This window comes from Xyrauchen texanus, chromosome 28 (assembly GCF_025860055.1).
Source record: "Xyrauchen texanus isolate HMW12.3.18 chromosome 28, RBS_HiC_50CHRs, whole genome shotgun sequence".
Classification (NCBI taxonomy): Eukaryota; Metazoa; Chordata; class Actinopteri; order Cypriniformes; family Catostomidae; genus Xyrauchen; species Xyrauchen texanus.
The window spans coordinates 8,792,678-8,808,128 of NC_068303.1; the positions used below are offsets into that span (position 1 = coordinate 8,792,678).

At 34.4% G+C, this 15,451-nt stretch overlaps 1 protein-coding gene across 1 annotated transcript in view; it reads left to right on the plus strand.

Annotated features, from left to right (window-relative positions):
- The window catches only part of LOC127622074 (clavesin-2), a 34,412-nt gene extending 23,941 nt beyond the window's left edge, over nucleotides 1–10,471 (plus strand). Inside the window, exons 3-5 of the mRNA XM_052096002.1 lie at nucleotides 3,508–3,618; nucleotides 4,396–4,616; nucleotides 6,510–10,471. Of these exons, the coding sequence (XP_051951962.1) occupies nucleotides 3,508–3,618; nucleotides 4,396–4,616; nucleotides 6,510–6,603 (426 nt within the window). The 3' untranslated portion in view covers nucleotides 6,604–10,471. The remainder of the gene's footprint in view (nucleotides 1–3,507; nucleotides 3,619–4,395; nucleotides 4,617–6,509) is intronic.
- The last annotated feature ends 4,980 nt before the right edge of the window (nucleotides 10,472–15,451 follow it).

The window sequence follows — 15,451 nt, forward strand, 5'->3', positions numbered from 1 at the left end:
GAATGGGTTCTCTCCAATATCATATCAGAATAACAAACTGGCTTTATAAAAGTGTGGCACTCAGTTTCTAATATTTGTACTCTTTTCAGTATATTGTATTCCAAACATAGTAATAATTCTTCTGAGGTGGTCATCTCATTGGATGCAGAAAAGTCATTCGATTGGACTGAATAGGGATACGTCTTTGCGATGCTAAGGAAGTTTGGCTTTGGGGACAGATTAATATCCTGGATTCGCCTATTATAAATTGCCCCTCAGGCTTCCGTCTGTACTAATAATGTGAAAGTAGACTATTTTATTCTGACATGGGGTACACATCAAGGGTGTCCCCTTTCCACTTTGCTTTTTGCCATAGTGATTGAGCCTCTCTCGATAGCACTTATAACAAAGCCTGCATTTCAGGGTATAACTTGTTGGGGAGTTTTGTAAGCTCAAAATTAAAATTTCTAGGTGTAAATGTGACCCAGTCTCTATTGGCTGTGAATTTCACCCCGTTAGTCTCCTATATGAAGTCAATTTTCAAATATGTGCAGCACTACCACTATCCCTGCCTGGCAAGATAAATGTAGTACAAATTTAAAATCTTCCAAGATTTCGTTCCATTGTTTTTCCGAAAATCTTTCTTTAAGACTATCAAGAAATCTCATCTTTTATATGGGCAGGAAAAACACCCAAGGTTTGTAAATCATTACTTCAAAATGTAGACTTAGTGTAGGGATCTCTTTACCTAACTTTATGTACTACTATTGGGCGGCTAACATTCAAAAACTGATATACTGTGTGCAGGCTCCTTCTACGCTATGGTTCCACTTAGAGGCGAAGTCTTGTATCTCAACATCTCTTTCTTCTCTGGTATTCTCATTTCACATATTTGGACTGTGTCCCAAACTACAGAAATACTGGAACTCATTCTTTATAATAATCTCAGACGTTCTTGAAATCAAATTGGAAGTGTGCCCTCTTATTGCCATTTTTGTAGTTCCTTCCAAATGTCCGCATTAAAACGCACACAAGTGAACATGGTGGCATTCGCATCATTGCTAGCTCGACGTAGAATACTGTTGACCTGGAATTCTCCACAAACCCCTTCAATATCTGTCTGGTTAAAGGATCTAATTTTCTTTCTGAAACAGTTAAATATAATACCAGAGGTAGGGCTGATTCTTTTTTTTTTTTAAACGACAACCCTTTATTACTTACTTTTATTGACTTTTTATTGACGTATACTTTCCTTAGACTGAGAGGCTGAGTACTACAGACAATTTTTGCCCTTTCTCCATTATTTGCTAGTGGAGTTTATATATATATATATATATATATATATATATATATATATATAACTTTGCCTTGTTTTTGATTCGTTTTTGGTTTGCTGGTATGTCTTATTATATGTATAATCACATTATATATATTGTATTTATTTTGATTTCCTTGTTGACTATAAGGCAGGTTATAATTCAAATGTACAATTTATGGCCAGATAGGTTTCGGTAAGGTAGGAGGTACTTGAAACTGTTCAATAAAAATATGCATGAAGAACACCAAGAAAAGCCAGAGCCATGCAACAAGAGAACTAAGTTTCCCATCCCCCTTAGCCCCTGTTCCCACCCACTGTCTCACTGCAGGGACAAAGATCAATCCGGTTTCAGCATGTTTAATGTAGCTGAGACCTTTACCTCATTCATAGCAGTGGGATCCCAGAGCAGAGATACCATGCTGACACAGCCTGCTGGCTAATGTCTCTGAAGCCCTAGCCAATCACAATGCAATCCCACCATCACCTGCTCCTGCATCAGATAAAGTGCAAGATCTAACAGCCACAAACCTGCAGTCTGCTGTCAGCCTGGTGGGGTCAGTGCCCAGGGGCCTCTTACCTGCAGCTGGCCACACCATCAGCACCTTGCCAGTCATGCCAAGTTTTGTTTTGAGATCTGAATCAGAATGAGAAACAGTAAATAAAACCATTTGATGAAGTTTAAAGTGCTGAAGCCTTACAGTAAAAAAATTGATCGTTTTGATTTGTTTGTTTTGAAATATAAAAATGTAAAAAAATATTTGGTTTATATATCTCAAATATATAATTATTATGGATATAGTTTAGCCATTTATCATTTATCTATAAAATCTTACATCAGAATATCATAAATGTATTGTATTTTTGACCATTATAAATAAATCATCATATTTGACCAAAATATATAAATATCATTCAAATTATATTTTTAAAAGAATATGTTTCAATAGAAAAAAATAGTACATTGTTAATAAATAATTAAACTTATAGCTACTTAAGGAAGATACACTCACATTTAGAAAACTAATTTAAAAAAAAATATTTTGATTTTGGAAATTTATTTTCTTGCCACTGAAGTAAATTTTTTATATATTTATATGTAAAAGTTTAAGCTAAATATAATATAAATTTCGGAAATATATATCTTCCAACCATTCTGTGTACAAGATATATTTACAATATTTTTAAAATATGTTTTGAGCCGCAAAAAAAAAAAAAAGAAAAAAAAAAGAAAAGAAAAATACATTTGCATTATGGGAAGTAAGATACGACAGTCTATTGCATGAAAAAAAAAAAAGAAATAGAAAAATAAGAAAATGTGAGCAGACTAATTTAATTAGTTGTTTATATAGTTAAATTTAATTCTGACAGGGAAAATGTATCATGCTGAATTTCAGATCAAACAAATCATATAAGTTGTATGACAATTATTGATATGGCTTTGAAATGAATGAGTTGGATCTGAGTCAGACTCAAATTAGTGACCAAGACAGATAATGACATTGAATGTTTTTTTACAGCCCGTAATGACCAGCAAATGACTAACATAAAATATTATCCTTATTTCTGTGGTTTACTGGCTTGGATATTTAATTAATTTAAATAGAAATTTAAAGAAGACTTTAAAACTTTGAAGCATAAATTCAGCTCTTGACTTAACTAGACTCATCTTAAACCCTTTAACCTGGGACTTGAAGGTCTTTTTCATTATTACTTGACTTTTTCTTGTTTAGCATAGCAACGAATGCAAGACAGCATAATTATAAAGCTTCCCGTATCTTTGCAGTCAGCTTTATGGTTTACTGTACCTGACGGATTAGTAAAGAGTGTAAAGTATTTATTGACTCCAGCTGTGTAATCAGGCAATTTTACAGTATGCCCATCTTTAGGTTTTATCCTCTGTGGAGTCATGCATTACTTTTCCAGGTGCCTCAAATGAGCATCAGTATATTTATACAAGAGGCTTACTTATAGTTTTCAAATCTCTGCATATTAAGCTGGAATGGCAGCATTACAAAACTACACACTTCACCTATGTGTAGATACACTATATATACTGTGTGTGTGTGTGTGTGTGTGTGTGTGTGTGTGTGTGTATATATATATATATATATATATATATATATATCTTAGAGAGGTAGTAATTATTTTATCATCAAGTAGCAAGTATTTACAACTTACAAAATATATAACAATTATTTCTCCACCCACAGGATAGCTTCCCAGCCAGGTTTGGAGGTATTCATTTTGTCAACCAACCTTGGTACATTCATGCTCTGTACACTGTCATACGGCCTTTCCTGAAGGACAAAACAAGAAAAAGGGTGAGTGAGTTTTCAGTCTAAAATGCCTGACTCTTCATCAATAGCCTTATATAATGTTTAATAAAATACTCTTTCATACAGATAATTATAAGCTGTTAGTTTTCAAGATAAAAGATTATGTACAGTACATGCTACATACATTTATTAAAATAATGAAGTGACTATTGGCACCCAGGTATAAATAACATCTGCCACGTTGCTCGGCTATTTTAACCCCAATAGTCTATTGGAATCAGAAATGTATGACATACTGCATTGTATGTTTTGTTTAGTGGTGTGGGTCATGACACCAGTGAGACTGTGCCTTTTCAACCCACGTCTGTCGCTCTCTTTTTCCCATGCTGTTTCATGTCTCTCTTAATATTTTTTTTCAATACTACTTATAATAATAATAATAATAATAATAATAATAATAATAAAATGAATATAAATGTAGTTTTACTATTGTAATGTTGCAGTAACCATGTTTGATTTTGTTTTGTTGTGGCAGAAACCATAGATTTAATGCACTTAATGATGTTACTACAGTATCATGGTGTTAATTTTGTAGTTACTATGATTTTATTACAAAATACCATAGTACCTGTAGTCAAACCATGGCTTTTTTTGTAAAGGAAGGTTGAAGTAATGTCTAAGGATAGGGGTTGAATGTACAATGGCACAGAAAATATTGGAATCTAATATGCAATAAACAATAAAAGCAGCAGCCTACAATTAGCTTGAAGCAATGGCAAAAGGAGATTAGTGCAATAAAATAGCAGCATATTTTTCATCTAGATCTTCATGCATGGAAACAATCTGAACAGCTTGCACCAGCTGATCTTGCCTGAGATTTTGCCATCTGAGCTGGGTGGCATGCTGCCTCCTTACGACATGGGCACCTGGGCCAGGACTTTGCTTGACCACGCATATGACGAGGAGACGGACTACTGCCCCGAGTCTTACACCTTATCTGTCAAAGACCTGGAGAAAGATCTGTCCCCTAAAACCATGAAGAGGTTTGTACTTGGTGTTGTGGTTTTAGTGTGATATTATCATCAAGACTGTTTGTACTGTTTCCTTAATCTCTTTATTTAATTTTTTGGACTGTCTGACTTTACACAGAGTACAATGGAGAGAGAGAAAAGGAAATGATAGGGAGAAGGGAACTTTGATAGCCGGATTTAAACTCTTGTTCCCCTCAGTAGCACTGTTGCTCAATATTGGAGAACATGCCACATCTCCTTTTTAACACTTTTTTGTTTAGTCTAGTGCTCACTTAAACAGAGGCATGTGAGGTCACAATGCTTGTATTTATATTTCTTTCTATTGTTTACTGTTCTGGGCTACCTTTGTGTTAGCCTCACAGAGAGACTTAAAGGTAAAGTGTGTAATTTTTTCATTCTAAAATATGTTCTTATCCCAGCTTAATATGGAGAGAAAGTAATTAAAAAAGTAAAGTAAATAGTAAGCCATTTGTAGGTTGACGTCCCTGAAAAGTGTAAAAACTGTGCCTCTGTGGCATTATGAAAACATTGTTTTGCAATACAGCTTCTTAAATTACATGATTTGGTGGTTTGCCGTGGAAACAACTTTTGTCTGTTTGCAGTCTGTATTTAACTAGAATCATCACGATAATTGCTCTGGAAAACAAAAATGAGCAGATTTGCTTGAGATGCAAAGTAGATACAGAATTCAGAAGAATTAAAATTTTGTTTACTGTTCTCAGCAATCGACTCTTTTTGGCTTTGCCAAATGGAGGAGCTCTAGGAATGTATCGTCTCACTGATCTTTTCCATGCCGAAGTGTTTTGATTTACTGGGTCATAAAATCAGCATCAGGCAGAGGAGTCGCTGCCGTGAGCGCCGTTAAATGATGTAATGCTCATACATACAAGCATTTAGAGTGTAAAAAAAACATGTGATTGTTTACCTGGTGTATTTCCCCTGTCTTCAGTATAATAGATTTCTCAGACTGCATGTGTGCAGAGGTGTAACCTACCAAATAAAATCCAGTGTACAATGGCTTATTCAGAGCTCCAATTTTCGGGAAAGCTTTTTAAAAACATTGTTAATATTAGCATCTCCGTTTGGGGGCGCCTTGACCATGTGGTGGCATTATACCAATGGTAAACATAAAAATAGCTCTAACTATGAAACTTTTGGTCCCATCGACTTGAAATTTTGTATTTCGTGTCTTTGTCCACTGTCCCGTCCAAGAATACAGTTGCATATCTTGACAAACAGGGTCACCATTGACCAATTATCTTGACAAGGTTAACAAATGTGATTAGAATGAAACCTGGTGGGCCTATTTTACTCTTGGCCCAAGAGGTCTGTGCAAAATGTAGAAAGGAATTGGCCATTGGGAAGCGCTATCACATTTTACAAGCATGTATTTACTCTGTGGCTGAATTCAGGCACTTGTGTTTTGTCTCGTGGTATGTGAATGCAGCTGCGTTTGAGTCCTGACCGAACGAACTGGCCTAAGACAAAAAACACAATGGAGTTAAATTGGGAAGAAAACAAGGAGATAACGAGGAGGGCAATTGAAAACAATCAACTAATAACCAGACAGATAACAATGCAAATTTGAGGGCGGGGTTATCACTGAAGACAGACACAAAGCACAAGGGAATGAGAAAACACAAACCCAAGTGCAAGCATGAGACAAAACACAAGTGCCTGGATTCAGCCACAGAGTAAATAAATCAAACCAACCAAAGTGGCTGAATCCAGACACAAGACATAAAACAGACATAGAACACATACATGTCAGGGCTCTGCCACAAAGGGAAAAACCCAAAACTAAGGGCAGAACCCTGACAAGAAGGGACATTTTCATTGTTTTGCTGTATCTTTGGCCAAAATCTGGTTACTTTGATGGTACTCAAATTTTATTCACACCTGCAGGTCCCAGTCGGTCGTTGAACCTGGTGTCCTGAAACGACCAGAAAAAGTTAAAAGTGAAGAAGAGAACATGCAGCCGCTACTTTCACTGGACTAAAGGTTCTTAATTCCTCAGGCAACGAGGAATCGTCAAGCCCGTACACTGAAGAGGGGCACCATATATATATATATATATATATATATATATATATATATATAGGCCTATATATAAATGTACAAAGAATGGAAACATTAAGAAGAGGAAGACAAGTGGAGAGATGAACAGCTTCCAGGAACATTGAGGAGAGCTGCCATTTAAAGTGATATTTTTGAAGTTAAGAGCTAACGGCAAACGGCCGTATGTAATTGTCAAGTGCCAATTAAAGTCTGTAAATTCACTTCAGATATAGATGTGAGATTGAGGGAGTAATTGTGACATGAAGCTGTAAAGACTGCTGTGAAATATCCTGTGTTTGCTTCTTGTGATTATTATGTAGAGCATGGTATGTAGGATGGTATTCATGCTTATAAAGATTCACAAGCTTTGGGGTTTCTGGCATTTATAGTCCCCTAATCAGGAGTTGCTCAGGAGTTTTTGAAGTGAGGGAGTATTTGGAAAACATAGAGTTGTTGACAGTGTTAGGTAGACAAATGCTGCTTCAATTAAAGGAATAGCTCTCCCAAAAATGTAGTCATTATTTACACAACCTCATTATTCCAAATGTGTATGCTGTATGCTTTTTTCTGTAAAAGGCACATTTTTTAGATAATTTTTTAAATTAAAAAATAAAAAACAAAGAAATTACCCCCCCCCACATCTAGTCCATGTTCACACCTAGATATCAACTTTATTGGCACTTTTATGGTGTTGAAAGTCATGGTTACTATAAACTCTTGTTGTATGGAAAGCGTATAGAAACATTTGTACAATTTCAACTTTTGTGTTCCAGCTAAAAATGTGAGTGGCCATTCACATTGAATGTGTTTTTGCTTCATCCGAGCTGTTTTTCAATTGTTTTATTTGTAAACAAGGAGTCTTTGACCATTGCACCTCATTTCACTTATTAATGCATTTTGAACAGGAATATTGCGTTTAGCCTATTTTTTATATTTACGCATTTCAATGTAATACATTTCCATCAAACTGAATTGTGTAATCTTTAGCTAAATTGAATGAATTAAACTTAAAGTATGTAAGTTTACATTTAATAAAATATTACTTAATTCAATTAGATGGAAATTTGTCATGAAATGAATTGTTAAAAATGTCTCTATAGACAACTGCATTCTATTCTGTCCTGTCCTTGGAGCTTTTTTAAGGACAAGGATATATTTGGTGTGAATGGCCCCTAAAGCCCTGTTCACCCTTTAAGCGACTTGCAGGCACAAAGCGACATGAGACCATTCATTTTCAGTGAGAGCTTGCGACCTCAGGCAATAGCGACTGTTGGTGACAGGAATTTAACTTTATGCAAATGCTGAACGATTACTACCAATAGGAGTGAAGACACTGAAGCTCATGTCATCCGTCTGCTGTGAGATACTGGAGTTGAATTCAGGCAAGACAGAGAAGTGATTCATTACATTTTTCTGAAACCATATACATAGATATAATAATATATTATAAAAATGGTGCGTGAAAACCGTGTCAGAAATTGTCAGCATTGTGAGTGAGTTTGTTTCATTTATTGATAGATTGTTCATCTGTTTCATGATCTGATGGATTGAGAACAGCTGCAGTATATAAAAACATATTCCCCTCCAGAATGCTAATTGATTCCTTTTCAAATAAGAATGATATCTTAGTTTAGGCTGTATTTATGTATGTATTATCAGATTTTCTATAGCTATGGCCACTTGTGCAGCTGACCAATAACATTATTGCAATCAGTAGAAGGATCTCATACTAGCGTATGTATCATAGACAGATACAGAGACTAAAGCCTAAAGTGAATGGGGCTTAACAGTGTACAGGTATAGAATGATGTAAAGGTGAGAAAATAATAATACATAAAAAAAATTTGGGTGAAATATTGCTTTAAAAAAAGCAGCATCATCTCTTCAGGTTTCAGTATTTCACAGCAAATACCCCTTTACACCGTGGCAAAGAAACAATTTTTCTACTGAACATTTGCTAACATTATTTTACCACCATTTTAGATGTGTTATTGGATTAGTTTTCTTATATCCCAAAGGGGTCGATTCATATTTAGTACATTGTTCACAGAGGGTCTTGTTTATTCTTTATTGTAGATCAGAGGAATATTGCTTTATGGCTAAAACATCAACTTTAAACATTAAGTTTATTTCTAAGACATCTATGTTCATTCCAAGGACCAGAACTCAACAGTAACGTCAAAGTAATGTCCAATCCAACGGCCATGCCACTTTTCCAACTTCAATGTCATTGTTTTCAGGTCCTACCTGATGTTGAAGTATTAGTTTAAATTGTTATATAACGTTATAATGTAATACTAACACAGCGGTTTACATAGAGCCAAATGCAAAGGTGTTGTATAGTGACACATGCTAGAGCATGCTTCCACATCTTGGCCAGTTTATGGTTTAGATTGTGTAAAAATAGATTACCGGTATTCAAAAGTGCTTTGTTTTATGGAATGCTGTTTTGTTATTAGTCTCTTTGCCAACGGGATTTTACAGTGGTTAAGTTTCAAGCCCAAATTAGTGAATTTAGAATTTGTTTTCCGATTTCGCCAATTGATTTCAGGGAATTTGTTTCATTTTTTGAAAAATAAGGAATAAGGTAAGGAATGGGGGCAATATATAGTTTAACTTATCAGTTTCATTATGCTACATTAGCAAATAATTACACATAATTACATCCTTTCCATTTTTGTCTTATGAGACTTCATGGACAAATACACAATGTGAGTGATTGCATTTGGACAAACTATTTATTTAAAGCCTCTTAACTGAGTTTATCTGTTTTAGGCCAAACAATCAAAGATAAGAATGATTATGGCTGTGTGTAGTTATGTCACTATTTTGTATTATACCAAAAAAAAAATATATTTAATGGGCACAGCATCTATACAGCATAACCGTTTGGTCTATTTGTAATTTTATTTTTTATTTTCCCAAGTATATACACATTTTTTCCTGAACAAACATTTTTCTCTTTAGAATAAACAGGTTAATAGTCAATGTTATAATTTTTCACATTTTGTTAAACTTAAAATCCAATCTCCAGTTTTTTGTTAATTACTCCTCCCTTGAAAATGGCTATTTTGAATCTGAATGTATTCACCAATGAGTAATGTACTACTACTTATTAGGTTCAGAGAATGCCATCATGAATAGCCATTATTACATTTTCAATGGTGATCAGATTTATCATCCAAAAGAACTGAATATTGCTTATTTCAGATGATGGTATATATTGAGCTGTTTCAGTACTTATTTAGTAGAGCTGTGTTATTGCCATGATCAGTATTTAAATACACCTTCTAATTTGAATGTCCTGTACATGTTATCGATTATGCTGCATTATATATATATATATATATATATATATATATATATATATATATATATATATATATATACATACAGCCTTTTTGTATTTTAGGCAATCGGAATGCTGATCAAATTGTCTCCATTTTTTCTAGCCTTGCTTTCTATGGGTACATATTGCCACTACAACCAAAGCAGCCCATAGTTCGAGGAAACCAAGAATTATCCCCTGCTTTTTTAAAATTAATATTTCAGTATGGTTACATTTTAGTATTTTTTGAGAATTCAAGTTTTTTGATTGTTGGCTATCTTTACCATATCACTTTGATTGTATAATAGGGTACTGGTGCTGAGAAGCCCATGCAGCATAGAGGTATTATTACAGAACACTACATGTGGTTTAAAATAACCTGTTTAATGGAAGTAAATATGTGTATATATGTCCTTTCAAAATGCTGAAATAAATTATGTAACTGAAACTAAACTGCAAGAAAAAAAGCAGCCAATAAATATTGATACACATAGATTAAACCTTATCTGCTTCTGTGTGTTTTTGAACTGAACTTTTCCATGTTTTCTTTGTGTTTGAGTTTAAAGTGAGCTACATTTCCATTTGGATCACCTGGATATTTTCATCCAAGTATATATATATATATATATATATATATATATATATATATATATATATAAAACAAATTTGAAGAATTTTGAAAAAATGAAAACAAAGAAATGTTAGCGACAAGAAATAATTAAGGTTCTGCAGTACTAACACTGACCATGTTAAAGGTATATTTCACCAAAATAATATTCTCATTATTTACACACCCTCATGCCATCCCAGTGTATTACTTTCTTTCTTCAGCAAAACATAAACAAAGATTTTTAGATGAATGTTTCAGCTTTGTAGGTCCTTACAATGCAAGTGAATGGTGATCAGACGTTTTAAGCTCCAAAAATCATACCGATAAGTAATCAAAATTAAATCCATATCTTCAGAAGGGATATGGTTGGTATTGGTGAGAAACTGTTCTTTTTTTACTCTAAATCTCACCTCTCACTTTCACTTTCAGATGTAAAAGTGAAAGTAAAAGTGTAAAAAAAAAAAAGGTCTTATATATTGCTTCTGAAGATATTGATTTAACCACTGGAGTGATATTGATTAATTTTATGTTTCTGTTATGTGATTTTTTTGTGCTACAAATGTCTGATAACCATTCACTTGCATTGTATGGACCCAAGGAGCTAAAACGTTCTTCTAAAAAATCTAAATATGTGTTGAAAAAAGAAAGTCATACACATCTGGGATGGCATGAGGGTGAGTAACTGATAATTTTGAGAATTTAAAACTTTCATATTTGGGTGAACTATCCCTTTAACTCCTTTATACAACAGGTCAGATTTCTTTAAACATTTTAATCCTCACTTGCTTATGTGGACAGCTATTTAGTAAGCTGTTTTGGAGCAATAAATAAAGCTAATCATTAACAGCTTTAAACAGTCTGAACCAACTCTGAAATCCTATGGGAGTGTTTGTTTGCTGAGCGTGCACATAGCCAGTGCCAAAATCTTTCTCCTGTCCTGATCTCATTCTGTGTCGCCCACTCAAACCGTCTGCTGAGAGTGTTCTGGACACAACCAAAGCCTATGCAGTACTAGACCACTGTTCTCCTGCATTATTTAGTAAGCGAGTCATTATAATGCCCATTCTGCCTTAAAGCGTGCAATCAGGCTGCAGCTCTCTTAAGGCCATACTTGAATAATATACAACTATGGTAGGGAGTCCAATATAAAAAAATCATTTTTCATGTTTAAGACCTTGTCATTAGTCTGCAGACCGTGAATGTGCTTATTTACTGTTGCTCTCTGCATGCATTGTCTCTTTTATTCCATACTTGTGTGGAGTCAGCCTCCCTCCCTAGTAAGAATGAGGAGACATATTTATCTCCAGGGATTTTATTGTCTACCAAGACACTAGGATGCCAGTGCTTATATGAGATTCACAATCACACTGTCTTCTAGAGACAGCAGTTTCCATATTGTTGACTTTGCCCTGGTCTTAACCAGGTTATTTTAAATGGTGATGAAGCTCTGATCCTGCCTTGAGGAACCTCTGCTTCTGTTGATAGTGGAAAACTGCTTGCATTTAGGGAGCAGCAAGGGGTTTGTGGTTTATGGATAATCATGGAATTCAACCATGTTCAATGTGAAAACGAAAATAATATGTTGCAATGAGAGTTCCATTGTGATAATATTAAAAATGCTGCATTATCATTGAGTATCTGGAAGTAAAGAGCAGTGTTGTAAAAGCTACTTTGAAAATGTAGCTTACCAAGCTGAGCTACCTATAATTGAAAATAATCAAACTACATTCCAGCTACTCTTTTGAAAAAGCTTACTTTTGATGCTGAAATGCCAATTTACACTTCTGTGTCAAACCTGCACCGTAGGATTGATTTGTGGATTATATTGTATTTTTAACATTATTTTTAGCATCAAAGTGTGGACATGTTTAGATTAAGGTATTTTTTAGGTATATTATTTAAATACATGTCTATCATACAGAGAAATTATAATAAACATATGTTTTGGCATACTTTGAAAACAGCAGCAACACTAACGTAACAACAAAAATGACAAGTGTTCTGTTTTCATAACTGAAATATGATTATTTACTGAACCCATACTGTCAAACATATGATAAATGCATAATACAGATCTGAAAGGTCTCTTTTTAGGATATTTGTTTCACTCAACGACCAAATATGCTGTATATTAAGGAGAGGAAGTGAAAGCACAGGCTTTATACATTTAAAAACAAATGTGGTTTTGTAATGTTTTCAGTTAATGAATTAAAAACGTAATGAAACTTAGCCAGAATAAACAGAATATAAAAAGAGCAGACGCTCCTGATTAAAACAAGCCCAAATAACATGTGATATGATGCATATGCCCTACCTTAAAATAATCTTGGAAATATGCAAAGCTACCTAAGATATATTTTTAATCATCCTAGGAGATGGTCTGAGCTCTTGTGGTCTGCATAGTCATGACACATAGTTACATATTTCAAGAGGTACATGTCAGGCTACGCTATTGGCTATGCAGAAGTATAAATCTGCAATTTTTACATCCAGAACAGTATTTATCTGGCACAAAATCGGAATGAGGTTAAGGTTATAGTTAGGGTGAGGATCTGGGTACTTAAAGAGATTTTAGGTGTCATTTTCTATTTACACCAAACATAAACTAATAAAACTAGAAAAAAAATAAACTCCTAATTTCAATAACTGGGTCATCATGGCCGGGTAATGACGAACAGCATAATTAAATATTTCACTACAAAATACTAAATGCAAATGCCATGCAAGTCACAGAAACTTCTGAACAGGGCTTCAAATTAATTGGTTAATGTAAATTTTGAGCCAGTCATTTAATTGAATTCTCAGAATTAACTGATTTACTAAATGAATCACAGAAAGTGAGCATTCTAGGAAAGCACATTAATTGCCTCTGCTCATTCGGTTTTAAATGTAACAAAAAATAACGACATTACATTACATCCACTGTTTGTCATTGAGAAATGTAGCTCATTCCTGGAAGAGCTACTCAGTGCAAATTAGTTTCAGTTATTTTAAATTAACAAGCTTGTGGTTGTGGCATTTTCTATTTTACTTTTGTATAGAAATAGCAAAGAACTCCATAAAAAATAAAAAATAAAAAATGTGTATATTCAAATTTGCATAGTTCCCCAATCTGAAAGGGGACCAAAAATCCACTTAAAATCTTCCTTACCAACATAAAACTTTTGAATAAGACAAATGGAACCAAATTATTAGTTTTTTCAATTGCGTACACACTCAAATTAAAATGGTATGATTTAATGGATACTAAATTATTTTTTGAAATTTCAAAATTTCTGTATTTTCTGAGTGTAAATGTCATACCGGTTCATTCCTCCATATGCTTTGGGTGATAGTGTCTCAGTCATGCTCTGGTTTCCATAGACCACAAAAAAGAAGTCCCACCTCTTTCTGTATTATTTATAAAGAGTTAGTGCTGTTCATAGCATGGAGCACATTGCACTAATGTAGTTCTCTGGCTGACCCAGATATCTTGTCTCATCAGCTGATATGACCAGTTTGAGATGCTCAGCACCACTTACCAGACTGGGGATTAGAATCCAGACCTTTTTTGGATCCTGAATTATATATATATATATATATATATATATATATATATATATATATATATATATACATATACACACACACACAACAGTTAGTTTCGGTCTTCAAATCTCATTGGATGAGAGACGTTCCATAAGCACTCAGATGCTTCACTGTGTGTATCACTATGCTTGTGTTCGTCATCCTAAACGAAAGTGTAAGAGCAGTGGATATGTGTTAAGAGCTACTGTAGACCTTTTTTTTTTTACATTACATATGTTAGCCAGCAGGTGGTGACAAAAGATAATTTTTGTGTGTAATATGTGCCAGTTGGTGATGTGAAGTGAATCCATTAGTCATTGTTTACATAGAACAGCGCTCCGTGATCGCTCGTATTACTACTACATTACAAAAGCTTTCCTAGCTTTAAATGGCTTTAAACAAACAACTTCAGCATTAAGGCTCATCACAGCTGAGAGACACAACAGACTGATTGATTACAGAACTCAAGGTGCTTACCACATTGGATACATACTGTTTAAATGGCGGAGGACATTGTAGTTTCTATAGTGAATGACTCTATTTCCGGCTACCATGAAATAGAGAGGAAAAATCCTGCTTGGAGCCTTTCTGTCAGCTCGAAAATGTCTCCTTCGACCTCTCTTATCAACAAGGCGTTTCCATCCACAGAACTGCCGCTCACTGGATGTTTTTTGTTTTTGGCACCATTCTGATAAAATCTAGCAACCCAGTCTCACGGCAGTTCGTGACATTGTCACGAAATTTAATCTATTGATTCGTGTTCATGGACACGAGTTTCCCCATTTTTTCGTGTCACTCAGCACGACTTTCAATCTAATGTATTTCAATGGGACGTATTTTTCGTGCCTGCACCACGTTTTTCTTCCGAGAGCACACTATTGTTTTTCTCAATTGTTATTCATTTTGCAAACTTTAAGAGCTACATCACTCAACATTTAATCAAGAGATTTTAATCCTCGTTTTTTTGCTTTATATTCGGTAGGCTACTCAACATTAATCTATTTTTTCGTGTCCAAAGGGCACACATATCCTTCTTTTTTTCCGTGTCACTCAGCACGACTTTCAATGTATTTCAATGGGACGTATTTTTCGTGCCTGCACCACGTCTTTCTTCCGAGAGCACACTATTGTTTTTTCACAATTGTTATTCATTTTGCAAACTTTAAGAGCTACATCACTCAACATTTAATCAAGAGATTTTAATCCTCGTTTTTTTTGCTTTATATTCGGTAGGCTACTCAACATTAATCTATTTTTTCGTGTCCAAAGGGCACACATATCCTT